Genomic DNA, 27139 nt, shown 5'->3' on the forward strand with positions numbered 1-27139 from the left:
GTACTTGCTGTTGTCTGCTTCTGTGGCTCCAAAGTGTAGGTCACATGTGTGATGCTGGTGTGAAAGGGGTTGCAGATAGAGAGGATGAACAGTCCAAGCACAGCACTAATGCGCCTTCTCTCAAATATGATTATAAGGCATCACATTAAATGCTAATTAACATTTCCACTAAGTGTAGTTGTGGTGATTTGTACAGTTGCCTTTAGCGTGTCTGCACCATACTCCAACCTTATTAGACCATCACACAGACTCCCATATGGAGGCCTTAGTAAATGCATCCCTGATGTAGAGAACCCACTTGGAGTCAAAAATGTGTTACCAGATATGAATGCAATCCTGATTCAGCTTTACAAAGAATGCTCCACAGCATTGGCAGCCATTATTGAGAATCTCTTGCCCAGTGCAAAGTCTCAAGCTCAGGTGACTCATGTATATGATGAGGGTAAAAGAACAGACCTGCAAAATGACAGACTAATATCCTTAACATCAGAATGCTGCAGAATTCATGAACTTGTTCTTAGAATAAATAAAATTAATTTCCTTGATACAGAAAAGCATCTGTTTACAAGTCTTCACAGTTTCAGAAAGAATCACTCATGTGAAACTCTGCTTGCCCTTTCCTCGTGTGATATCCTGTGAACCATGGGTGTAGGGAAACAGGCAGACTCCATACTCAAAGTGTTCCGGAAACTGTTTCACATAGTGCCCCACTGCAGACTGTTAATGGAGATAAGAGTATGTGGAATAGGTTCCTGTGGGTACTTACGACCTTAGCAGTTTTGCGCCCTAAAGCACAGAGTGAGTGAGTGAGTGAGTGAGTGAGTGAGTGTGCAGGGTGGAGAAAAATTGTCACAAAATTTTAACCCTGGATACCTGATGCCAGTAGGAACCAAAATTACTAATGTTGTGTAGGTCAACAATGCACCATTTTGAAACTACGGAAACTTGGCGCCACATGCTCAGACTGGCTGTGGGAGTGTCCTGTTGCCATTCATCAGTTGACGGGCAGTGCTATGGTTGTCTGTTCATGTCCCTCGCCCCGTCACTGCCCCAACATGATACACACGTGTCAAATAGGTTTGTCTCCACCTCACTTCAGAGGCATTCACACGTAAGCTTTGCTTCAGTGCACACATGCACGTCACCTGCAATTTAGTCATAAGTGAGCATGGTGACCCAGTATTCGTTTGAAGAACAGTGAGATACGGTTTTTGCTTATGGACTAGCAGACAGTAATGCACATGAAGCTAGAGTTTTATGAGGAATGGTACCCAGCAAGAGACCACCCACACCCACAAACGTTTACAGCAATTCACCAGCGGCTTAGTGAAACAGGCTTGTTAGCAGGATATTGTGGTGATGCTGGAAGATCTCGAACACAATGGGATGCTGCATTTGTAGAGGCTGTTCTTGAGCGCTCCGAGGAAGCACATACGACAAGTACTTGAGCTGTTGGACACGACATGGGGGTCACTCGCTGGTCAGTCTGGGAGGTTTTGAGGGATGACGTCACCATCCATTCAGTTTCCACCCTTTCCAAGACCTAAATCCTGTGGTGGACTGAACACAGGCTAGGGTTTTGCTGGTGGTTTCTGTGACGTTTTGCATAAGATCCTGACTTCCCCGCCATTGTGTTGTTTACTGACGAGTGCACCTTCCATGGGATGGCCTTTACAACACTCGAAACGTTCATTACTGGGCAAGGGAAAATACTCACATCACTTATGTCCATAGTCCATTGACACCAGGAACAATTTTCACCTAACATTTGGGCAGGCATTGTGGGTGACCATCTGATTGGCCTGGTCCATCTACCCGTTCGACTTACCATGGCAAATTACTTTCACTTTTTGCAAGAAACTCTACCCAGCCTGCTGGAAGAGGTGCCCCTGGACATATGGCTACGTATGTGGTTGCAGCATGGTGGGGCACCTGCACATAAGTTGTGCTGTGTGCGGATATTTAAATGAACTCTTTGACAGCCGGGTAACTGGCAGAGGTGCTTGTAGGACGTGGCCCCTGCCATCATCAGACCTCACACCACCAGACTTTTTCCTGTGGGGATTCTTGAAGGTTCTAGTTCACCCAACTGGACGCGAACCACCTAGAAACAAAGAGAAATTAATGGAGCGCAGTCAACATCCATTTCTTGTTAACAATATCAGCTTATTTCCAAGAATAAGCAGCTTTCACTCAGTTAATACTTGGGAGAAATCCAACCTGCATTTGAATCAGACTTCCTTAACTCTTGTGCAGAAAGATGTGCAGTATACTGCTGCATCCATTTTCAATAAGCTACCACAAGTATTCAAAAACCGTACCAGTAATCCACAGGCTTTCAAATTGAAACTGAAGAGTTTTCTGTTGAGGAGTTCCTAGAAAAATTAAGTCGATTTGTATGTTACATTGTTGATTGCATTTACTTAAACTTATGGTTGACTATTTTTGGGTTCATAAACATTTTATTTTTATCTGTTATCACTTTTATGTTCCCCCCTGCAGATCCAGGGGTAAGAATAGGCCTGAGGCATTCCTGTCTGTCATAAGAGGTGACTAAAAGGAGTTTCACATGTTTTGACCTTTATGTGATGGTCCCCTGTAGGGGTTGACCTTCATTTTTCAAAATTTTCCCGAAGAGCGATCCAATTAGCGAAGGGCGCCTTACATGGTGCATTGTGCCCATCGTGCATTGAGAGCTTTAGCCCACTTTCTCGTCGTCGCATTGCAGTCCTGCCCATCCTCAATATCTTGGGTGATGACACCTTCCTGGATGTGTTTTCCACCATGCACAATGGAGTGTCACTTTCTGTGCCGACAATGACCATGGACTTCTTTGTACCTCATATCCAGTACGGTAGCCAGTCTGTTGTGGTGGGACCACCATGTATCCTGTCGGTTGTAGCCCCCTGACAACACAGGAATCGCTCTGCTGATTCCTGCGCCGCCAATTCCCCACGTATGCCAAGGAGTAGATGCCCATCGCCCTGGGGCGTTGGGACCCCCGGCAATAGCCATCCTGCCAGGTGGCCTTTGTTGTGGCTGGGTGGTGTCCATGGGGAGGTCCCCTGGTCGGAGTGGGTAACATCAGGGCAGATGAAACGCCATGAAGTGTAGTACGTCATCTCTTGCTGGTGGTCTGCTGCTGACAGTCTCTAAGCGGGCAAAGTCTAACTTTAATGCTAAGAAATATGACCCCAAGTCGTTCCCCTACCTGGCCACACCTGGGAGGAATGCCAGGCTAAGGATGACAGTGGAGCTTATTTGCCCTGGTATGTCGTATGTGCGAGAGTTGATGGGGAATCTTTCATGTCCATGAAGGCTCAGTTTTTTGTGGAGCATTTGGAGGACAAGTTTGGGGAGGTGGAGGGCTTGTCCAAAATATTCTGTGTCAGTTTTGATAAAAACAGCGTCTTCTGCCCAGTCACGGGCATTACTCGCTTGTGGCAAGTTGGGGGATGTTTCTGTTACCATCATGCCGCATAAGAGCTTAAATATGGTCCAGGGTATTATATTCCACAGGGACGTTCTTTTGCAGTCTGACAATGAGCTGCCAATACAGAGCGGAGGGGTGTTCATTTCATACAGTGCGTCCATTGGGGTCTGAGGGATAATCAGGTTGCCACCAGTGCCTTCATCTTGGCCTTCGAGGCTGACACATCGCACGTAAAGGTCAAGGTGATGGTCTACCACTGTGATGTCAAGCCATACATCCCTCCCCCGATGGTGCTTAAGTACTGGAAGTTCAGCCATATGTCTACCTGCTGTACTTCTAGCCCCAGCTGTCAAGATTGTGGACATCCATCGTATCCCAATACTCCATGTGCCCTGCCTCCCATCTGTGTCAACTGCGGAGAGCATCATTCACCTTGATCGCCAGATTGCAGAATTTTACAAAAAGAGAGGAAAATCGAGGAATATAAGACCCTGGACCAACTGACCTACACTGAGGCTAAGAGGAAACTTGAGGGCCTACATCCTGTGGCTATGACCTCATACGCTGCCACTACGAGAACAGTTCACGCCCCATCAGTTCCTCGAATTCCTGTCACCTGTCAGAACCAAGATACTACACCTGCCCTCTTGATGGTAGGGGCACTTTCCTCCCTGTTGCTCCCACACCACCTACTTTGGGAGCAACACCCCCCCCCCCCCCCCCCCCTCCCCAAACCATCAGGCTTTCAGTCACCACTTCTGAGCAAGAGAAGCGTAAGGCTTCTTTGGATCCTATAGCAAGGAAGGGGTCCCTTCGGTCACTCCCTTCACAGGTTTCTGCTAGTGGAAAAGATGACACCCACCAGCAGCTGAAGAGCCCAAAAGCAGCTGGTCATAGGGCTTCACGCACATCCTCAGTCCTGGAGACTGGTTCAGTGAAATCCTCCCAGCCAGGGAAACTCAAGGAACAGTGCAAGAAATCGAAAAACAAGACCCCTATGAACAAGGAACTAGGGGTGGCATCCACACCAGCACTACCTACAAACTCTGCATCTGAGGATGGGATGGAGATTCTGGCGTCCGCTGAGGACCTGGATCTCGCCGGACCCTCAGACACAATGGATATAAACTGCTCAGGCAAAAAGTCGGTGGCAGCAGGTGACCCTGAGGCGTAAACTGCCTCATTGAATGTTCATGCCTTCCCAGTCTCACGATGATATCATCCAGTGGAATTGCGGCGGTTTTTTCCATCGCCTGGCTGAGCTACGGAAACTGTTAAGTTTTACACCTGCTTCCTGCATTTCCCTCCAGGAAACCTGGTTACCGGCAATGCGGACCCCTGCTCACTGTGGATATAAGGGATATTACAGGAACCGTAGCAGCTATAATCGAGTGCTGGGTGGAGTTTCTGTTTGTCCTAAACTCAGTCTCTAGTGAACCTGTGCCCCTTCAAACCCCCTCTTGAATCTGTGGCTGTCCAGATACAGACGACACAGGAAATAACTGTCTGCAATGTATATCTTCCTCCAGATGGTGCAGTACCCCTGAATGTAATAGCTGCACTGATTGATCAACTCCCTAAACCTTTCCTACTTTTGGGAGATTTTAACACGCATAATCCCATGTGAGGTGACACTGTGCTTACTGGCCGAGGCAAAGATGTCAAAATTTTACTGTATCAGTTCGATCTCTGCCTCTTAAGTACTGGGGCCACACATTTCAGTGTGGCTCGAGGTAGTTACTCGGCCATTGGTTTATCAGTTTGTAGCACAGGACTTATCCCATCTGTCCACTGCCCCAGCGTCAGGCCCACGGGCACCTGCCCAGATGGGCTGTAAACAAGGCAGACTGGGAAACTTGCACCTCTGCCAACATGGTAACATTGATGTGATGGTTGAGCAGGTGACTACCACAATCGTTTCTGCGGCATAAAATGTGATTCCTCGCTCTTTAGGGTGCCCCCAGTGAAAGACAGTCCCTTGGTGGTCGCCGGATGTTACTGAGGCAATTACAGAGCATTGGCGAGCTCTACAGCGACATAAGCGACACAAGCGACACCCTTCCCTAGAGCAGGCTCTCTGCCTGTGTACGCCAGCGTATAAATTGATGGAAACAGGAGTGTTTGAATAGGTACGCGTCAACCATTGGGTGCCGTATGTCACCTTCCCAAGTCTGGACACAGATCAGACGTCTTTTTGGGGACCAGACCCCAACAGGTGTCCCTCGCGTTACCATGAATGGTGTGCTGTGTACAGATGCAAATGCGATTGCTGAGCAATTTGCTGAGCTCTATGCTTGAGCCTCTGCGTTGGAGAACTACCCCCAGCCTTCCGCACCCACAAACAGCGTATGGAAAGGAAAGTCCTCTCTGTCACTACACGCCACAGTGAAGCCTATAACACCCCATTTACAGAGTGGGAGCTCCTCAGCGCGCTTGCACGTTGCCCCTACACAGCTCCTGGGCCAGATCGGATCCACAGTCAGATGATTAAACATCTCTCGTGTGACTACAAGCTCCATACCCTAGTCATCTTCAACCTGGTCTGGTGCGATGGTGTCTTTCCAGCGCAATGGTGGGAGAGCACCATCGTTCCAGTGCTCAAACCCAGCAAGAACCCACTTGATGTGGATAGCTATTGGCCCATCAGTCTCACCAACGTTGTTCGTAAGCTGCTGGAATGTATGGTATGTTGGTGGTTGGATTGGGTCCTGGAGTTGCATGACCTACTAGCTCCACGTCAGGGCGGCTTCTGCCAGGGGCTCTCTACCACTGATAATCTTGTGTGCCACGAGTCTGCCATCCAACTAGCCTTTTCCAGATGCCAACACATGGTTGCTGTCTTTTTTGATTTACGAAAAGTGTATGGCATGACCTTGCGACATCATGTCCTTGCCACATTATACGAGTGGGGTCTCAGAGGCCTGCTCCCGATATTATTATTATTATTATTATTATTATTTTTTTTTTTTTTTTTTTTTTTTTTTATATATCCGAAGTTTCCTGTCACTTCATACTTCTCGTGTCCCAAGTTGGTGCCTCCCATAGTTCCCCCCCATATCTAGGAGAATGGGGTCCCATAGGGCTCTGTATTGAGTGTATCACCATTTTTAGTGGCCATTAATGGTCTAACAGCAGCTGTAGGGCTGCCCGTCTCACCCTCTCTGTATGCAGATGACTTCTTCATTTCGTACTGCTCCACCAGCATTGGTGTTGCTGAGCAGCACCTACAGGAAGCCATCCACAAGGCACAGTCATGGGCTCTCGCGCACGGCTTCCAGTTTTCGGCCACTAAGTTGTGGATCATGCACTTCTGTTGACATTGTACCATTCATCCGGAACTGGAACTTAACCTTCATGACGATCCACTCACTGTAGTGGAGACATATCGATTCTTAGGATTGGTTTTCGAAGCCTGATTGACTTTGCTACCTCACCTTTGTCAGCTTAAGTGGAAGTGCTGGCAGCACCTCAATACCCTCCGCTGCCTGAGCAACACCAATTGCGGTGCAGATCGCTCTACTCCGCTGCAGATCTACAAAGCCCTTGTTCAATCCCACCTTGACTATGGGAGTGTGGTTTATGGTTCGGTGGCACCCTCAGCGTTGTGTGTACTTGGCCCAGTGCACCACTCTGGCATTCGCCTAGCGACGGGAGCTTTTAGAATGAGTCCGGTGACCAGTTTCCTGTTGGAGGCCGGAGTTCCTGCATTGCAGATCCGATGTGCACAGCTGTTTGCCAGTTATGTTGCACAGATTCCTAGTTCTCCAGAGCATCTGAATTATCATCTCCTTTTTCCACCTGCGGCAGTTCATCTCCCGCGTCAGCAGCCCAGGTCAGGGCTAACGATTATGGTACGCGTGCGATCCCTTCTGTCTAAACTGGAGTGCTTCCCTTTACCAACTCCCACCCAGGTCCGTCTGCATACACCTCCATGGTGCACACCTAGGCCGCAGATTTGTCTGGACTTTTCGCATGACCCTAAGGACTCAGTTACTCGTGCCGCTCTCCACTGTCACTTCCTCTAGATTCTTGACTTGTTCTGGCGGTCTGAAGTGGTTTAGACCTATTGACTTCGCCTACATCCACAGAGACCATTTTGAACAGCATTCCTTGTGTATTCACTGCAGAGCTGGTAGCCATCTCTCGTGCACTTCAGTATATCGGTTCTTGCCCTCGGGAATCACTTCTCCTGTGTACTGACTCCTTGAGCAGCCTACAGGCTATCGACCAGTGCCACTCTCGCCATCCTTTGGTAGTGTCCATCCAGGAATTCATCCTTGCCCTGGAATGGTCTCATCATTCAGTGGTGTTTGTGAAGACTCCAGGACATGTTGGCATCCCAGGCAACAAACTTGCCGACAAGCTACACGGAAACCACTTCTGGAGATGCGCATCTGTGAACCTGACCTACACTCTGACTTATGCCGTAGGGTTTTTTGGCTTTTGGAGACGGAATAGCATAACAGTACACACAACAAACTGCGTGTCATTAAGGAGACTACGAATGTGTGGAAGTCTTCCATGCAGGCCTCTCACAGGGAATCAGTTGTCCTCTGCTGGCTCCACATTGGCCATGCTTGGGTGACCCACAGTTACCTCCTGCACTGTGAAGACCAGCCTGAGTGTCGGTGTGGCGCCCGGTTGACAGTGGCCCATATTCTGGTGCGCTGTCCCTCTTTGACTGCCCAGCGACAAAATCTTGTGTTACCAGTCTCGTTGCCACTAATTTTATCTGACAACACCTCGTCAGTTAGTTTTACATTTTATTTGTGGGGGTGGGTTTTATCATTTGATCTAAGTTTTAGTGCATGTTGTTTGTCCCTCTGTGTCCTCCACCCTAGTGCTTCTAGGGTGGAGGTTTTAAAGTGTTGCAGAGTGGCTGGCTTCTCCTTTTTTATTCTCATGGCCATCCAGCCATGGTAATGTGCTTTGTTGTTTTAATCTCTTCATCCTGTTTCTTGCGTTTCTGTGGTTTTCTTGTCCCTTGTTGTCCATTTACATTTTTGTTGCCCTTCATTGTTCATGTTATTTTTCCTTTCATTCCGTTTTGAGTTGTTTGTCTCGTTTGTTTTATCCTCACACTTGTGGCACTGTTTTATTCAGAACAAGGGACTGATGACCTCATAGTTTGGTCCCTTTCCCCCTCTTTTAAGCCAACCAACTTTTATGTTGTAACTTCATGTACTGATACGTTCCATGCTCTTGGAGATTTGCTCCTCAATTTGGTCCTATGGAACTTGACGTGTAAATAAATAAATGCCAACAATCGCATCAGGGCAATGCCAAGAATCTCTGAACGAGTTTGTCAAAACACCATTCAATGTTACCGAGCTTGTATTGCGTCAGAGGGTTGCCAGTTCAAGCACCTGCTTTAAATAAACTATGCCCTAACTACAAAAAAGGCCCTTTTCAGGACCGACACAATTTGTAAAAGACTTTCTGTACACGAACTAACAGCTGTTGACGGGTATGAGGTTTGTCTTATCATGAAACTTCAGTGGATGTGTCAGGACCCTTTCAGATTTGCCCCCAGAGTGGAAGCCTTGCACGCTACCATGGACCATGCGGGCCGCCTTGAGTACACCGCAGCATTCGCAGTCGTGCGTTGTCCAGAGCATCTGGCAACAGGGCAACCCCGCGGCCAATCGGAGCACGTGGCATCAAGTTTGCGTAGTTTAAAAATTGTGTGTTGTCGATCTACACAATCACAACATTAGTATTTTTGGTTCCTACTGGCATCAGCTATCCAGGATTAAAATTCACAATTTTTCTCCACCCTGTGTGTGTGTGTGTGTGTGTGTGTGTGTGTGTGTGTTTCAGTACTGTGATAGGACCACTATTATTCTCTATGTGCATAAATGATCTGACGTACAGGGTGAGCAGCAATTTGCAGCTGGTGTGCTGATGATGCTGTGGTGTATGGGACGATAACATTGTGTTGTGACTGTTGGAGGCTACTGGATGACTTAGATAAAATTTCCAGTTGGTGTGATGAATGGCTGCTAGCTATAAATGTAGAATAATATAAGCTAATGCAGATGAGTTAGAAAAACAATTCTGTAATGACTGAATATGGTATTAGTGCTGTGTTGCTTGACATAGTCATGTCAATTAAAGGTCTCAGCACAATGCTGCAAAGCAATGTGAAATGGAACAAGCACATACGGTTATTAGTGTGGGGAGTCAAATGGTTGAGTTCTGTTTATTGGGAGCATTTTATGAAAGTCTAGCTCATCTACAAAGGAGTTCACATATAGAACACTTGTGTGACTCATTCTTGAGTATGGCTTGAGTGTTTGAGATCCCCACCAGGTTGTGTTACAGAAAGACATCGAAGCAACTTGGAGGCAGGGTGATAGATTTGTTACTGGTAGGTGTGATCAACATGCAAGTGTTAGATGCTTCAGAAACTATAATGGGAATACCAGAGGGAAGGTGGCATTCTTTTCAAGGAACAGTATTGAGAAAATTAAGAGACCCAGCATTTTGAAATGATTGCAGAAAGTCTCCACTGCCACCAATGTATATTTTTATGCAAGAACCACAAACATTAGATTAGAGAAATTAGGACTTGTATGGAGGCACATACAGTTGTTTTCCTCTTGCTGTATTTGCATGTGGAACAGAAAACTGAATGACTAGTAGTGGTACAATGTATCCTCAAACATGCACCATACAGTGGCTTGCGAAATAGTAGATGTAGATGTAATAATTGTTAGTACTCTTCATCACATGCAACTTGTTAAATACAAATACATGATACTAATAAAGATTAGTTATCTATGTTTCATTCTTCATACTCTCCACAGTAAGCAAACAAACAATAATTTCAACTCATTCTGTGGTCTTTTGAATCAACTCTCTCCTTAAGCATAAAAAATGCTTTGTGTGTTACCTTATTTTGTGAATTGATCTCCTCTCTGCTCAGAATGGTAAGTGCAGTGCTGCATTGTCAGTGCACTCAACAGTGCAGAAATTTTGAATAATGCTGGAAGTATATGTAGAAATTACTAGAAAGCATAGTTGGTCTAAAAGATCTCAATCGGAGCTCAATCAGTCCAAAAAGTAACAGGGAATACTTCTTCATTTTCCAAATATTTTGAAATCTCTGGAATTTAAAAAAATTCCATTTTGCCCATAACTAAGAAAAATCACTCCCAGAAACAATAACAAAACACGCAGTGGCTTGTCCCTGACTCTATCTTACAAGGGAACCTCCCCATCGCACCCCCCTCAGATTTAGTTATAAGTTGGCACAGTGGATAGGCCTTGAAAAACTGAACACAGATCAATGGAGAAAATAGGAAGAAGTTGTGTGGAACTATGAAAAAAATAAGCAAAATATACAAACTGAGTAGTCCATGTGCAAGATAGGCAACCTCAAGGATAGTGTGAGCTCAGGAGCGCTGTGGTCCCGTGGTTAGCGTGAGCAGCTGCTGAACGTGAGGTCCTTGGTTCAAGTATTCCCTCGAATGAAAAGTTTACTTTCTTTATTTTCGCAAAGTTATGATCTGTCCGTTCGTTCATTGACATCTCTGTTCTCTGTAATAAGTTTAGTGTCTGTGTTTTGCGACCGCACTGCAAAACTGTGCGATTAGTAGACGAAAGGACGTGCTTCTCCAATGGGAACCGAAAACATTTGATTGCAAGGTCATAGGTCAATCGATTCCTCCACATGAAAACACGTCTGATATACACTCCTGGAAATTGAAATAAGAACACCGTGAATTCATTGTCCCAGGAAGGGGAAACGTTATTGACACATTCCTGGGGTCAGATACATCACATGATCACACTGACAGAACCACAGGCACATAGACACAGGCAACAGAGCATGCACAATGTCGACACTAGTACAGTGTATATCCACCTTTCGCAGCAATGCAGGCTGCTATTCTCCCATGGAGACGATCGTAGAGATGCTGGATGTAGTCCTGTGGAACGGCTTGCCATGCCATTTCCACCTGGCGCCTCAGTTGGACCAGCGTTCGTGCTGGACGTGCAGACCACGTGAGACGACGCTTCATCCAGTCCCAAACATGCTCAATGGGGGACAGATACGGAGATCTTGCTGGCCAGGGTAGTTGACTTACACCTTCTAGAGCACGTTGGGTGGCACGGGATACATGCGGACGTGCATTGTCCTGTTGGAACAGCAGGTTCCCTTGCCGGTCTAGGAATGGTAGAACAATGGGTTCGATGACGGTTTGGATGTACCGTGCACTATTCAGTGTCCCCTCGACGATCACCAGTGGTGTACGGCCAGTGTAGGAGATCGCTCCCCACACCATGATGCCGGGTGTTGGCCCTGTGTGCCTCGGTCGTATGCAGTCCTGATTGTGGCGCTCACCTGCACGGCGCCAAACCCGCATACGACCATCATTGGCACCAAGGCAGAAGCGACTCTCATTGCTGAAGACGACACTTCTCCATTCGTCCCTCCATTCACGCCTGTCGCGACACCACTGGAGGCGGGCTGCACGATGTTGGGGCGTGAGCGGAAGACGGCCTAACGGTGTGCGGGACCGTAGCCCAGCTTCATGGAGACGGTTGCGAATGGTCCTCGCCGATACCCCAGGAGCAACAGTGTCCCTAATTTGCTGAGAAGTGGCGGTGCGGTCCCCTACGGCACTGCGTAGGATCCTACGGTCTTGGCGTGCATCCGTGCGTCGCTGTGGTCCGGTCCCAGGTCGACGGGCACGTGCACCTTCCGCCGACCACTGGCGACAACATCGATGTACTGTGGAGACCTCACGCCCCACGTGTTGAGCAATTCGGCGGTATGTCCACCCGGCCTCCCGCATGCCCACTATACGCCCTCGCTCAAAGTCCGTCAACTGCACATACGGTTCACGTCCACACTGTCGCGGCATGCTACCAGTGTTAAAGACTGCGATGGAGCTCCGTATGCCACGGCAAACTGGCTGACACTGACGGCGGCGGTGCACGAATGCTGCGCAGCTAGCGCCATTCGACGGCCAACACCGCGGTTCCTGGTGTGTCCGCTGTGCCGTGCGTGTGATCATTGCTTGTACAGCCCTCTCGCAGTGTCCGGAGCAAGTATGGTGGGTCTGACACACCGGTGTCAATGTGTTCTTTTTTCCATTTCCAGGAGTGTATTCTATAAGACACTGGTGACTGCATGTGCGTCACTTGACAGGAATATGTTGTCGACCCACCTAACTTGTACACCTGATGAATGGGTAAAAAGATTCTTCCACCTTGCCTGATTTAGGTTTTCTTGTGGATGTGATAATCACTCCCAAAAAAGTGCTGAAAACATAAGAGTTTGTCACATAAACTGCAACAAATTAATGCAACAGTTTCACAGTCGCACAGTTTTCCCTGTGCTTTGTCAAAACAAATGCTTATAATGTTTTCAATTTTTTCCTTGTGTAGACCTTCAAATCCTGCATATGTCCAAGCAAATCTGAACATGTCCTGGAATTTTGGAGAGCGAAGTTGATTGTGTGTGAGTGCCTGAACTTTGATAATTGACACATGTTCACATAAACAATACTGCTCTGTGTACCTGTGCAGCTTCGCAAAATAATTGTCTGAAAATAAAAAATTAAACTTTCCACTCGAGGGAAGACTTGAACCAAGGACCTCACGTTCAGCAGCTGCTCACGCTAACCACGGGACCACGGCGCTCCTGAGCTCACACTATCCCTGATGTTGCCTATCTTGCACATGGACTACTCAGTTTGTATATTTTGCTTATTCTTCTCGTAGTTCCACACAACTTCTTCCTGTTTTCTCGAGTGATCTGTGTCCAGTTTTTCAAGGCCTATCCACTGTGCCAACTTATAACTAAATCTGAGGGGAGTGCAATGGAGAGGTTCCCTTGTTAGTTGTGGTATATATAAAATATAAGTATAATCCTTCATTGCAACAGTTAAGTTATTATTACAAATTATTCACATAATTTTGTGATAATCATTTGTTTGTTTATACCTGAAAGGAAATGCAATCAAACATTTCACACAGTAATATAAACAGTCAGTGAAGGTATTATTGTATACCTAGAATCAACCTCATGAAATTTGAATGCCATAAGCAAAATCCATTTTTTTTAACAAACTGGAATACATAGTAGAATGTTTATATATTTCGTGAAACTGATGTGAATGGCAAATAAAAAAATACAGATATTAATTATTATTTGTTATTCATGAATAGCAAGTATTATTCAAAAAATGATTCACTTACGCAAATAAAAACACTCGTTCATCATCTGTGAAGAAAATAATAGATAAATTTGAAATCCAGTGCCATTTATTACTCCAGTTCTTTGTCATCTGTTAATTGAATGTGCTTTTTATTTCTTTTAAATTAGTTGTAAGAAAGTCTTTTTAACCATCAGAAACTTTTTTTTTTCACTTGTTGTCGTGACACTAAAGAAAATACATTCCACATATATAAAGAGTGTATTGGTGCTTTATCTCTCCTGAATTTGTCTTTATTTTATGATAATGATACAAGACTTTCAACATACAATCTTCTTTGACAAAAATTAGGGATTATCAGTTTTGCTATAGTGTATGGAAAATAATTCATTGTGACTCCATGTTAGCTTCACTTCTCAAATCACATTTCAGATAAAATCATCTTATTATGTCATATAATTTGAAACCAGTGACCTGATTTCTTTGACATTTCTGTGCAGTTATTTGTCATGTAGTTTGTTGTAAGCTTCCCCAGCAATAACTCCTTATTTTTTAAAACATGGGTAAGACATTGCTGCAGTAGTTGCAGTTGGTGTAGAAATGTGAGAAGTTATTTCAATTCTCTTGACACTTGCACGATACAAAAGTTGCCAAGGTGCTGCAATATTATGAAATCTTTCATGTACTCAAACCCAGTGTGTCTTCAGAAATTTTTGAATCTGCAGGCTCTGTATAACTACATAGACACTTCAGATCGAAAAACTGTTCCATATTCTAATGGCGAGCTTCTTCAGAGTTAATTGTAAAATACTTTCAGATGACTTTTAATGTGGAGCAGCATTCCACGAATGTCATAGTAGATCTTTAGATTTAAAGTCTGTTGATGTCAACAAGATATCAAAAAGACTCCCGTATCTGATAGTGTCAGCAGTCTTGGTACAATGGAAAAAGGTGTTACAGATTAAGAGTTTCTGTTGGCTACATTCTCATCTTTGGCTCTTTATGTAGAGTACTTCCGCATGTTAGCATGGGGAGAGTGGGAAGTACTGTTCAGTGCACTAAGTTGAACTAAGCAGCATCAGTACTGTGACTGCTAAGGCCATCTGCCAATGAAATATTTTTGTGTGGCATGTGTTCACTGTAAAGCAAGTAAAGCTGTGCTCAACCTGAAGATTGTTTTGAACTCTGCTGTGTTTTGCTAGGCCTGGCGGTGTGCACTTGTCTTTCTCCCACCTCTGAACTGACTTACACTGCCAGTTAGGTGGTGACCTAGAGTACCACATTTACTCTGAAATGTGGTGCAAATTTTTTCTCAGAGAAGAAAGAAGCAATGAGTAACAGAAAAAAAATTGTAAGACCAATGTGGGGTTGAACCTCGATACTTCTAGCTCTGTAGTTTGGAACTTAGCCCACTTTCTTTCTCATCATTCTATCTGTGTCTTTGTCATTTTTCATCATTTTTCACTCGGCCACCGAGGCACTTTTACATACAATCCATTAATTAGTTGTTTATCAAATGGAAACTGTTCTGTGCCAAGGGAACAAATGCTAGTCGTAGAATTCGGTACAAGAATTAAGCAAAGAAAATGCAATGACGTTCCATGTTATTTAAGATACAGATAATTTATTTGGGAATAAATTTGTTTGAACAATCTACTTTTTCTAATAATTATCTAGATGAAAATTTATTTGAATAATACCCATTTCTGCTTGCCACTGCACCTTACACTTCTTTTCTCTTTCTGTTCATTGCAGTTCATATTATCAATTGTAAAAAGCCCTATTAGTTCATTTATTTAGTTTACTCATGAAAGCCTACAGTGTAGCTGTATTGAAGTTTTCAAAGTGCAAGAATGTACCTTGAATTATTAAATCACAGAGTGTTTGACTCTCATTTAAAAATCAACTCTTTGATGATGGGCCATTTAGAAGAATTTCGAACCCTGAAGATCAGACATTTATGTCAGAATTAAAAAATTTTACTGGCTTATTTGTATGATATATCTTAAAGTGTAACACGCGCAAAAAAGATCAACATTATATGTGAAAGCTTAGCTTCTCTTGCAGCTTATTAACCTTAGAGACCAATATTATATGTGAAAGCTTTGCTTTTCTTGTAGCAACACTATGTATATTAACTATTAACTTTCCCTGTTTGTGTGTTCGTGTTACTTAACAGTGATGTTGCTGTTGGCTGACTACATCACGTGTCCTATGCTCTGAATATCCACTGCCATCGGCTGGCGAGATCACGTGACACGAGCTATGATTGGCTTACAAACACGCATCGCAATCTCGATTTCAATGATTCAGAAAGTAATATGCGGTGTTTGGTGCCGGAAAATTCTACACCCGTGTATAAAACCATAACCATTCAAAGGATTGATAAGGAAAAATATACTGTCACTTAACATGGAAAAAGCGTGTTTTCGCCCGGGAGAAAGTGTATTTTTAACCGGGAAAAATCCGATAATTTTTTTCTTGTCTGCGTATACACCCTGAGTAGGAACTCTGGGTCACAAAAACTGGTAACAGGAGGGGGAGAGGTGTGCTGACCCCGTGCCTCTCCATACTGCTTCCAGTGATGCCATCAACATAGGACGACATTGTGGCCAGTCGGAACAGATGAGCCTAGCGGGCCTCAGGACAGGGCTTATGTAAGTAGCCGTCTCGTTCATCTTGCCATTTTGTAGAACAGTTCATCCCTTGTTACTCTGACGAGACACTACGTACTCCAAAGTGAGTATTACTGAAATGTGTTTGTCCAAGACTACATTCTGTAATGTACGATAGAATAGTTATTCTACTCATGAGGTTCCATGTGGGTCCTTTCGTAAAGGATCATATTATGTAGCAGGTAATGTCTTCTTATTTTTTCCCTGCTGGTGCAGCCACATTTCTGACTGATTATATGGAAGCTCTTGCCTGCATTGTACTGGCTTCCAATGTTCTTGTACACATGCCTCATTTCCTCTCTTAAGTAATGCTCTTAATCCTCAGTGTTGGTTTATTAACTGGGTTATGTAGCACTAACTTCATTAAATATAGTAAATCGTCTGAAACTGAGTTTTGATCACCCAGAATACAGAAAATCTTAAAATTAAACTCTCCATTAGGATGGAAGGTACTGTTTGAAAAACAATAATAGGCTTTTGCAACACAGAACTTTTCATATGGATAAAATGCACTTTTTAATGTTTTATAAACTTGTAAACATTGTTTCTAATTTTCAATAACCTGTCTCCTTCATTACTGGGAGAGCTATTGCTGACAAAAAGAATTCTCAAAATTAATAGAAAACTGACAGTAAAGTCTTCTCGGGTTATCACCTGAGTCGAGACATCTTTCTGCGGCAACTTTTCGACTTGTTTCCTACTTGTCATTCTCAGGCGAAGTGTCGAGTTCTCGTACTGTGTGGATCTTTATAGCTGCTGGAGTGCAGACTCCTCTGCCTCTTCTGCATCAGTGGTGCTGATCACGTGCCTCCAGAATTGGTGTCATGGCCTGTGGTGGGTAGTCATGGCCGGTGGTGGCAGGGGCAGTTCCCTGCGTGCTGGTGGGTACAGGCGTTGTGGCCTCGTGTAGCCTTTTCATTCCATCTGCTGCCTTCATATAGGAGTGTTCTTGTTGCATTTTTCTTATCACTGCATCCTGTGGTGCTAAGGTGGAAAGTGCCATCTCAATTGACGAGGTTATCTTGGACTCGTATCTCTCCACAGCCTCTTCAGAAACCGTTCGCCCTGCACAACAGCTTTCTTTGTTTGAAATCAGACATGTGGTTTTCTTGGAGTCTGTGTTCTGTCACTGGAGATTTCCCCATTTGGCCTAGACAGTCTCTCCTTGTGTTCTGAGCAGTGCTATGGTATACAGAGCTGTGTCTGGCCTATGTACTGTTTACCACACTCACAGCTAATACTGTACACTCAAGGTTTCTGTATTTCTAGTTTATCCTTCACTAAGCCCAGTATATGCTTGATTTTGGTTGTTGAGCAAAAGATGGTTTTAATGTTGCTCTTTTCTAATATCCTGACAATCTGTGCCATGTGTGGCCCAGTATACGGAAGGAATGCCGAGCGTTTAGTGTCTATTTCACGTACGTCGTCGTCTTGCTCAGTTGGAAAGCGTGTCTTATCTGTGTCTCAGAATAGCCATTGTGTCTAAAGGTTTTTCTGAAGTGCTGCAGTTCGGCAGGTAGATGGTGAGCATGGATTTGCATTGGGCTGGCTGGTGGCAGCTACTGGCGTTACGGTACTTATTGGTGTGTCTCTTCTTACTGCAAACACAGTGAACTAATCTGCTGTCAGATTCATCTTTATCGCGATGTCAAGGAAAGGCAGACATCCGTTTTCCTCCACCTCCATGGGGAATTTAATATTGTCATGTACGACATTGAGGTGGTTAAGAAATTCTTGTAGATTTTCTTTGCCATATGGTCAAATCATGAATGTGTAATCCATGTAGCGGTAAAACACCTTCGGTTTCAGTTGTGCCATTTCAAGTGCCGATTCTTTGAAGTGTTCCATTTATAGGTTTGTGATACATGACGCCAATGTGGAGGAGGGGGGGGGGGGGCACTCTGTCTGTCTGTTCGTAGAATTTACCACCACATTGGAAGTATGTGGTAGTGAGTGTGTGATGGAACAGTTCCACTGTGGCTTCGTTGAAGTGGCATCTTCGTAATGTCAAGGAGTCCTTGAGACGTACCTGTGTGAAGAGGGGTGTGACATCAAAGCTGACCAGGATGTTACCTTTTTCCAGATGTGTTAAAGTATCTTCACAAGGACCGATGACCGTAGCAGTCTGGTCCCTTTAATCCCACAAACCAACCAACTATGTTGACAAACTCCATTGAGTTTTTGCACTGTGATGACAATGACCCACAAGAGGCATCAATAGCTGTGCCAGGTTTTTAGCTATTTCATAAGTGGGTGAATTTATTGTGTCCACTATTGGACCTGTGGAACTCTCTTCTTGTGCCTCTTTGGAAGTCTGTACAGGTGTGGTGGTATCACTGCTCTGGGATACAGCCTTCTAACCACATCATTGTTCATTTCTGAGTTGTTTAGCAATAAGATTGTCTTCCTAGTCACTGCTGATGTAGGATCCTTGTTCACCTGTAAAAGGAGCTCAATCTTCTGCCAGTAGTCAACTGGTCATAGCAGTACCACCGCATTGCCCTTTGTCTGCCACTAGGAGGACCGTCTCTTTGTTTTCTTGTAGGTCACATAGTACCTTATGTTCAGCCATGGAGATGCTGGTTTTTAGCTTTTTCATTTTTTCCAAGACTCTGCAAGTCTCACTTCTGACCTCTTCAGTGGTGTCAGAGGTAAGCCCTCAGATGGCCTGCTCTACACTATTGGTGATCTCACATTCAGATAGTGTGGTGGGAACCAATGCAAAATGTAATCATTTAGACAGCATGTGTTGTTGCCTCATCCAGTTCCTTTCCAGTTAAATTGATAATGGTATTTGAAACCTTCAAGATTCACTGAGAAAGTCCAAAATTAGCATATATAGAAAACTGTCCCCAGACATAATTTTGCTGGAATAAAAGTTCCTAAACCTCGTTTATTTCAAACTTGACAGTCAAGACTGCATACTTTGTGTCAGTGTATAAATCTATTGATTTCATGTGTTACATGTTTGATCAGATCTACTGTTACAAATATAAGAATTCTAGAATTGTCCCCTAATCCACACTTCTGTCCTGAAGCTGAATAGTCAAATGCACGCACAAATTGATGAAAATCCCTTCCCATCATTTGTCACTAAAGCATGCTCTTCTCTGAAGCATTTTGTTCTCCCTTTGAAATGCTTCAGATTCTGAAGAATTTTCACCTCTTGTAGAAACAGAGAGGTGTATTGTACCAGCTGATGTGTACACCTTTCGAAGAGTTCATTCTCCCTATCATTTCTGGTGAAAATCTCAAAGAATTCTACCTCTGTGTGATCATAACGGTGTTGCAAAAATGAATTATAGAGAGTATCCAGTAACTACAAATTAAGATAAAAACAGCAATACAAGACCACAGCAGCAGATGTGCGTCAAGACTGCAACTGAGCTGGCTGAATGTTGAAAAAGCTACATCTGCAGGTAGCTGTCATTAGTATCTAAATAAACCATATTCTCGTGAGACAGCATCACCCTGTAGTACCATTTACCCCTGGTGCCAAGGTGTAAAGTTGTGAAATGTCTGACAGATGTGACCCTTGAGCATAATGTATTAACCACACTATCTAAGAAACTGTTTTGTCAGTACCTTTAGGAACTAGGCTGATGTGAGTGTACCTTTCTCGCTGCAGCATCACCAGCATACATGTAAGGCACGTCTCCAATACTCTCTATAAATTTTGCACAATGCAGTTCACAAAACTAGTGACTACTTTCGTCAGATGTCTAAATTTACTGGTGAGTATGGAGTTTCTATGACCTGATACACAGCAACATCCTACACCGTGGTGGGCCTTTTCTTTTTTCAGTCGTGTCCACAGAAAAACTATTCCAAAAATGGCAGTAAACTCCTGATTCTCAGGTTACAAATGGTGTGTTGATGCGTCATGACGACATTATATTTGTGAAATGTCACTTTGATCTGTGCTACAGTGATACTGATTTAGTGTTAGGTAATATATTCTTGAGCACCATTAACTCAGCATACATTTTGAAACAGCATAGCAGATAATGAATGAGGTGTCATTTGGAACTTTCACAGAAGTAAGCTGCATTGAAATGAATCAGATACTTCCAGTGATAGCCTCTATCAAGTGGAGAGGAGAAAAAAAAAATGAATGCCAAAATAAAGCCTGTATTTCAACAACCTGCCTGCACTGTTTTGTTATGGAAATGCCTGGCCACATATTATGTGCCATGCAACGAATTTCCTATGATTTGAGAGTTGGTTTAGCCATCTTCTCCATAGGTTAGTCATAGCGAACTTAAAGCTTTTATCAAAGTTGCCTGTAGTGTTTCCAGCAACGTGTCTATTCACATCCATTGCATTTGGTTCAGTCCCAATGATGTATGAAATCTCCTCGTACAGTTGCTGCATTCACCAAATTTCTAATGGAGAAATTGATGGGAATATAGGAAAATGAAATTTTACAATACGTGTATCACAGTAGGTCATATTGATAAAAATCTCATTTTTTAAATTTATTCCTTCAGGAATCCAATTTTCCAAAATACCTATTCCATTAGTGAAGGAAATTTCTTGATTTGTGAATTTCACGCATACATCAATTCATTTTTAAGTTTTTCTCTACTGTAAAATAAACTGACCGTATATGTGTGGAATCTTACTTTTTCTTTCTTTCCAGATCGAGTGCTCACAGTTCGTGCACTTGCCCCTACTTATGGGAATGGTGTTGAGAGATATATCGGTTGTGTTGGGCACTGCACTCTTAGGTTCTCAGGCCCATTTGCAGTTTACCTACAGTGTTGCTAACACAGGACCAGCTGTGTGTGTAGATGTAGTTTACATAGTAAGTTTAAATTTTATTCACTGGTGGAATCCTTGTTACCCACATGCAAAACACCCACTCCCCTGCATAACTATTGCTGACTGTAAATGAAGAATTGGAGGTGGAATTAAAGAATGAAAATGAAGTGTGATTGTGTTCTAAAGTTAAGTATTGTCTTTTTCTACAACATTAATAAAGGAACTAATGTAAAAGATTTTGTTTTGAACATATCAACTTGTACGTTAAAAATTCAGTAATGAAACCAGTAAATAAATGCATTTGTGTATTCGTGTACGCGAGTTTGTTTTCTGATTTACCTAAACTAACTGAAAAGGAAATGAAACTTCTTAATAGTAGTTAGTCTGTAGTAGACTTAGATGGTCTGTGTGCATATCAGTTATGCTGTGTCAGTGGTTACCAAGTAGTTTGCATTTTTCTTTTATGATAAGATTTTAGTGGATGTTAACTACTGTCTGAAAGACACTAGGCTTTATTTTTCTTTTCCAGTTTTTTGTTATTTGCAGTAGTGTAGCTTTGAGTCACCTGAAATGTCATACTTGGGTAGTTTGATAGCTTACTTTAGCTGTCTCATCATAATCCTCAGTTTGTTTCAACTTGACTGGTTTAGCATTTACCTTCCTGTTGTATAGTAGAATGTACGTGAGGGTAATTGATGGGCAGTGGCAAGGTTGCTGATATTTGTGGAGATGGGCATTGGCCACATGACTACCACCTTGTACCTTAGCAACATATAGGAGATTCTACTCGTGCACAGCCACTTGCCTGGCACCTCCCAGTTCTGAGCAGCAGCCTCCAGACGGTGCTTACAAATTTGAACCAGTTTGTTTCCAAATCACGTCCATCAGCATGTACTCGTCTGCCGATATTGTTGCCAGGCACCAGAGGGAGTGCTGTCAGCTGTGGACTATGTTGCTTCTGCCTTGTACTGATGGAGATGGAAATCCTTCTGCTGTCAGGCACAAAATGTGATATGATGCGCATGCACACACACAGCAGTACAGGACAGTACAATTTACTTCAGTGCCTGCAGCCAACTCACTACAGTGCCTGCAATTATGCTGTGGAGTATAGTTATAAGAGTTCAATTTAACAGACAACAGTCCAACTTAGCAGTCACTGTTCATGGAGCAATATGACAATCATGAGTGTCTACAATATTACATTTCGCCATAGTGACAGTATATAATAGACTGCCAAGAGACAGCAAAGTTATTTAGATTGTATTAGGTATAAGACACAAAGTATCAAACATCAAACTGTACCAAAATTAAGTACCATTTTGTAACATACTCTTTTAATAATGCATATTGGTTATTTCTTATTGTGTTGCCACATTTCTTCTAGTGCCATCCTGTTAAGTGTTTCGTTAATGAGTGCACAGTCTGCCACCTTTAAAAAACTATAGCAGTAAAATCACTTCTCTGTTTCTAGGAACGTTTTGCATGAAATTCTGTTAAAACATTCCCAAAACTTGACAGTGAGGAAAAACTTTACAGATCATTGACAATCATTCACAAACTTCCAACATTTGGTGATGAGGAGAAACCTTACATATTATTTGTAACAATTTTTGCCAATACCCAACATTTGGCAACAAGGTAAAAGTTTACAGATAACTGAACATTTTTTGACAGTTCTCAACACTGACAGTGGGGCAGTGTAAACCCACAGCATTCTCAATAAGGCCAATGAGCAAAGAGAAAAATTACTGGGAAAAATATTCAGAAAACTAGGCAGGACAGTTTTTTCCTACTTATTTTTGATTGCTTGATTTCTCTTTTTATATTTCTGGCAGCACTGTGATTTATTACTGTGTGTGTTTTATGTTCTAGGTTTGCAAATCTGTTTCCTTTCCAAAAACATTTCTGTGAACTTTTTAAACTATACTGAACATATTTTTCAAGCATGGCCCAACCAGAACTCATCCTGCAACCCCTGATCGTATTACTATAACAGCTAACAGAAACACAGGAGCTCATGTTGGCACACTTGACAAGATTTGAAGGAAGCAAGAATGATGGTCAAAAGCAAACACTGCAATTTAAGGTGCCACCACCACCCTATCTGGCATTCATGGGGAAAGTTGAGGCCTGGAACAACTATATACAGTGTCTGCAGCTGCAGTAACTCACGCGTCGGATATCAGGAGGCGTGGAACGAAATCATTTTTATTAGCGTATTTTGACTTATTCAGAAATTTTCACCTACTTGTGAACCTGTGACTGTCTTACTCTGACATTGAAGAAATGCTTGCTAAATATTTTGTCTTGCAAGTTCATCTTGTTGCTACCAGAGCAGATTTTTTTTCAGTGTTTAAAGAAGTCAAATCAAAGCTATAAAGAGTGGATTACTCAATTACAGGGCCCGACTCGAGAATGTAAATTTCATTGTGAAAATAATTGATTTTATAAATCTTATGCAGACTCACTAATTTCTGGTATACTCCCTTTGTCAGAAAAGTTTCAAGATAGTTTTCTTAATTTCTGAGTTGGCAATACTGAAAAGGAAGAAATGTTTATGTACCTGGTATGTGTGCATCCTTGAAATGACCTTGGACATGTTTCCGCACAAACTCACTAGGTGGCATGGCTGTGCGTAGCAACACAGTGTTTGGGTTCTTGACACATCAGTTACAGTGAAACAATGGATGCTGACTGTGAGCAAAGAGTGAATGAATGTTAAGTTTTGCGTTAAGCTTGGGAAGACCGCTAGTGAAACATGGCCAATGATTAAACAGACATATGCAGGGTAACTGGTGTGTGTGATATCAGAACAACTTAATTTGAATCGTGATATGTGTCATAAGATTTTACGTGAAGATTTAGGGAAACGCAAACTTGATGCAAAACTTGTCCCTCACACTCCAACAGACGAACATAAAGAGGAAAGACAAAGAATTTCTGTTGAACTACTGGATAGATCCAGTTGTGATACCACATTTCTGTTTAAGATTATTGCTGGGAATGGAAATAGGTGTTACCAGTATGACCTTCACATGAAGCATGAAAGTGCTGAATGGTGGAGTCCTGGATCACCAGCTTCAAAAAAATGTGAAACAACACCGAGAACAAAGACAGAGTTCAGCACATTCTTTGATACTTGTAGTAAAGGATTGGTTTACACCTGAGTATGTTCCTCCAGGTCAAACAGTGAACCAAACTCTTAACATTGAAGACTTGAAACATTTGTGACAAGGAATTTGACGTTGCTGCCCTGATTTGTGGCATTATAAGGACTGGTTCTTACTGCATGACAATGCAAGACCCCATACTGCTTTGTCTGTTAACGAGTATCTGGCCACATATTCTGTAATTGCCATTTCATATCCGCCATATTTGTCCAACCTCTCACTTTGCAATTTCTTTCTTGTTTCAAGCGAAAAGGCGACTTAAAGGAAAGCTTCATCAAGGTATCTCAGACTTTCAACGGGCTGTGACAAATGAGCTTACAAGCATCACAGTTGAAAATTTTCCTGCTTGCTTCAAAGACATCCAGAAACGTTTGCAACTCTATATAGATAGCCAAGGAGCTACTTCAATGGGAGCTAGGATTATTACTTGATAAGTGCAGTTTTCTATGTTTACGAAAACTTGCCCTAGAACTTTGCTGACAAAGGGATATGTATCATGCACTCCCCTGACCATAAGTTAAAGAAGGGCTTGCTTTGTTGGACAAGCTTGTCTTTACAAGACTGACTGACTTTAGTTAGGTGTACAGACGATCACATGTATCTGCTGAGGCAATGCTGTGTTAATCTACTGACATATTCACTACATGTAAATAACTGGCATGTCAGGCAACCAGCATGGCCAGACATAGAAAATAGAGGGTGCACTGACTATACAACTGAAACAGACAGTAACCAGATTTAGAAATTACAGTTTTGGCCATTCTATGGTGTAAACCACAAAACTGAGAATTGTTTCTATAGGAATGCACATTGTAATTACTCTAAAAAGACGGTCATACAGCTGAGGTGAGAGAATGAATCAGACACTAAAGCTTAATTACAGCAATGGTTAATAATAAAAAGTCAAGTGAAATTCGAAAACTTTTACAAACAAAACATCATGTGAATGTCAACTTTTGATGGGAATAACAAGTAGTTACCTTTAACTGTTAAGAGTGCTAATCAATTTTCAAACTGACACAGTGTTGTTGATTTCAGTCGTTAACCTGCAGGCTAATGGAAAATTGGAAATGCCAAAGTTAACAGACTTTCAAGGTTTGTCTTTCATTTACAGCAATCGGGAGATTCCTGTAAAAGGAAAATTTTCAGCATATGTGACGTATAAACAATTTACAAAAGCTGTGTTTTTAGGTGTAAATTCAAGTAAAGCCATGAATTTACCAGGACAGTCTCTCTTCAATGCTGCCCTCCAGGTCTCAACATTCATTTGCTGGGTACAGGCTTGACAACCCTGGTGTTCCTGAGCTCGGGACTGGTAAGTGCTGCCAGACCCCTGTCACCGTAAGCTCTGGGTATGCTTCAGTGACAACCATGTGGCACAGCGGTAGAATGTTTTCTCAGGGAATGGGGATCTTGGCGTGACTGCCCAGATTGAGGGGACGGAATAAACCTATACAGAAAAACCCTCAATCTCAAGGTGTGCTGTGTGCTGATGGGATGCATAGCTGTTGAGGTGCAACAATCATTAGCAGGCAACCTCTGGGGATCCTGCTGCACCTCAGTTGTATAAAGCTTGTTTAGGCACACGGGGCTCTGTCTGTGTGGACCCTTATTTCCCTAGCTGCTCGTGGGACCGAGATGGAACCCTCGAAATCACCATCTTCTCCTCCCAGTGGGAAGGGTGTACCACCTGCGAGTATTACTCATTCATCCAAAAAAAATGAGAGGGGCTAGTCCTCCTGATAATAAGAATACTTTCGACTGCAGTACCAAGGCTCATGGATAAAGGGAAAGGAGGGGACATTTGAAAAAGTGTCCCCCTGTTATATCCATAAGGGTTTGGAAGGCCTTGCTGGAACCTTAAAGTCTATAAAATGACTGCTTAATGGCTCATTGTTGGTCAAAACTAACCGGTCAAAGTAAGTGGAACTTTTTAAGAAATCACAGAAACTGTGTGAATATATCATTGTTGAGAGGCACATCTCTCTCAACTCCAGTAAGGGCGTTGTCACATGCTGAGATCATGGACATAGCGGAACTGAAACAAGAATGGGCATCCCAGGGAATAGTCAATGTGAAGCAACAAATGCGCAGGAATAATGGAGAAACTGAAAAGACTGCCACTTTCATTGTCACATTCAATTTTTATTGCCCCCCCCCCCCCCCTTACATTACAAACCCTATGCAGTGCTATAAAATCCAGTATTTCGGCCATACCACCATGAGTTGTAGAGGTGAAGTGATCTGCCGGGAAGTGCAGAAAAGGTGCACTTGATGCTGGGACTGACTGCCTGTCTCCAGCAATCTGCATCAACTGCTCTGGGGTCCATGCAGTCTGGAGCTAAGACAGCCCTGTTTTTGCTGAGTAATGCAAAATACAGGAAATAAAAGTGACCAAGTGGATCCTATATGCTGAAGCAAAAAAAGAATATAAGGCAAGGAAACCACTGCCTTTGCTACCTCATATTCTTCCATGTTGCATAAACCTGTTCCCAAGGTGGACGCTGTGACACAAACGATGCCTAGTGTGTCTGTATCCACTACAAGCTCAAAAAAAAAAAAAAAAAAAAAAAAGGGGGGGGGGGGGGGGCAGTGAGGCAGCTGCACCAGGAAGGACCAAAAATAGTTTCTCAGTGAGGATCCAGAAGGCACACGAAAAGTGGAGCGCTCAATGACTCCTTCTCCCATCATCCTCGAAGGGACAGGTTGCTGGCAAAGGATTCCACTGTTGAGGTCAAAAGCTGTCTCGGGTTCCCTCAGACGTCATTCTGGCACATCAGACTGATGAGAAGGACAACATGGAGTTTGATGCCTTGGACCCAGGCAGTCCCTCCACTCCCACTCACTCTAAAAGTATTTCATCTCCTCAGTGCAAAGATAGGTGTAAATTAAAATTGCACCATTGACATGGATTCCATATTACAG

At 43.2% G+C, this 27139-nt stretch overlaps 1 protein-coding gene across 1 annotated transcript in view; it reads left to right on the forward strand.

The window, feature by feature from the left end:
• The window catches only part of LOC126183815 (transmembrane protein 183-like), a 159700-nt gene extending 138343 nt beyond the window's left edge, over positions 1 to 21357 (forward strand). The window contains exon 7 of the mRNA XM_049926065.1: positions 20920 to 21357. Within this exon, the coding sequence (XP_049782022.1) occupies positions 20920 to 21174 (255 nt within the window). The 3' untranslated portion in view covers positions 21175 to 21357. The remainder of the gene's footprint in view (positions 1 to 20919) is intronic.
• The last annotated feature ends 5782 nt before the right edge of the window (positions 21358 to 27139 follow it).

This window comes from Schistocerca cancellata, chromosome 4, assembly GCF_023864275.1.
Source record: "Schistocerca cancellata isolate TAMUIC-IGC-003103 chromosome 4, iqSchCanc2.1, whole genome shotgun sequence".
NCBI classification, from domain to species: Eukaryota; Metazoa; Arthropoda; class Insecta; order Orthoptera; family Acrididae; genus Schistocerca; species Schistocerca cancellata.